At 63.4% G+C, this 372-nt stretch overlaps 1 protein-coding gene across 1 annotated transcript in view; it reads left to right on the top strand.

Annotated features, from left to right (window-relative positions):
- The window catches only part of ITGB2 (integrin, beta 2 (complement component 3 receptor 3 and 4 subunit)), a 27,689-nt gene that overhangs the window by 24,343 nt on the left and 2,974 nt on the right, over positions 1-372 (top strand). The window contains exon 13 of the mRNA XM_005878929.2: positions 45-289. Within this exon, the coding sequence (XP_005878991.1) occupies positions 45-289 (245 nt within the window). The remainder of the gene's footprint in view (positions 1-44; positions 290-372) is intronic.

Here is a 372-nt window from a genome sequence, read left to right on the forward strand (position 1 = left end):
GGGCCCTGGGGGAGGAGCCCTGAGCCGTGTCCCTCCCGTTCCAGGTGCGATCCTGGCTACATGGGGAAGAACTGTGAGTGCCAGACTCAGGGCCGGAGCAGCCAGGATCTGGAAGGAAGCTGCCGGAAAGACAACAGCTCCATCATTTGCTCGGGGCTGGGGGACTGCATCTGCGGGCAGTGCGTGTGCCACACGAGCGACGTGCCCAACAAGAAGATCTTCGGGCAGTACTGCGAGTGTGACAACATGAACTGCGAGCGCTACGATGGCAAAATCTGCGGGGGCCTCGGTGAGTTCTCCGTGGTGGTGCTGGGGACAGAGGGACAGACAGACCCCAGGAGCAGGCCCCGGGTCTGGGCCCTGGTGAGTGGA

This window comes from Myotis brandtii, unplaced genomic scaffold (genome assembly GCF_000412655.1).
Source record: "Myotis brandtii unplaced genomic scaffold, ASM41265v1 scaffold577, whole genome shotgun sequence".
Classification (NCBI taxonomy): Eukaryota; Metazoa; Chordata; class Mammalia; order Chiroptera; family Vespertilionidae; genus Myotis; species Myotis brandtii.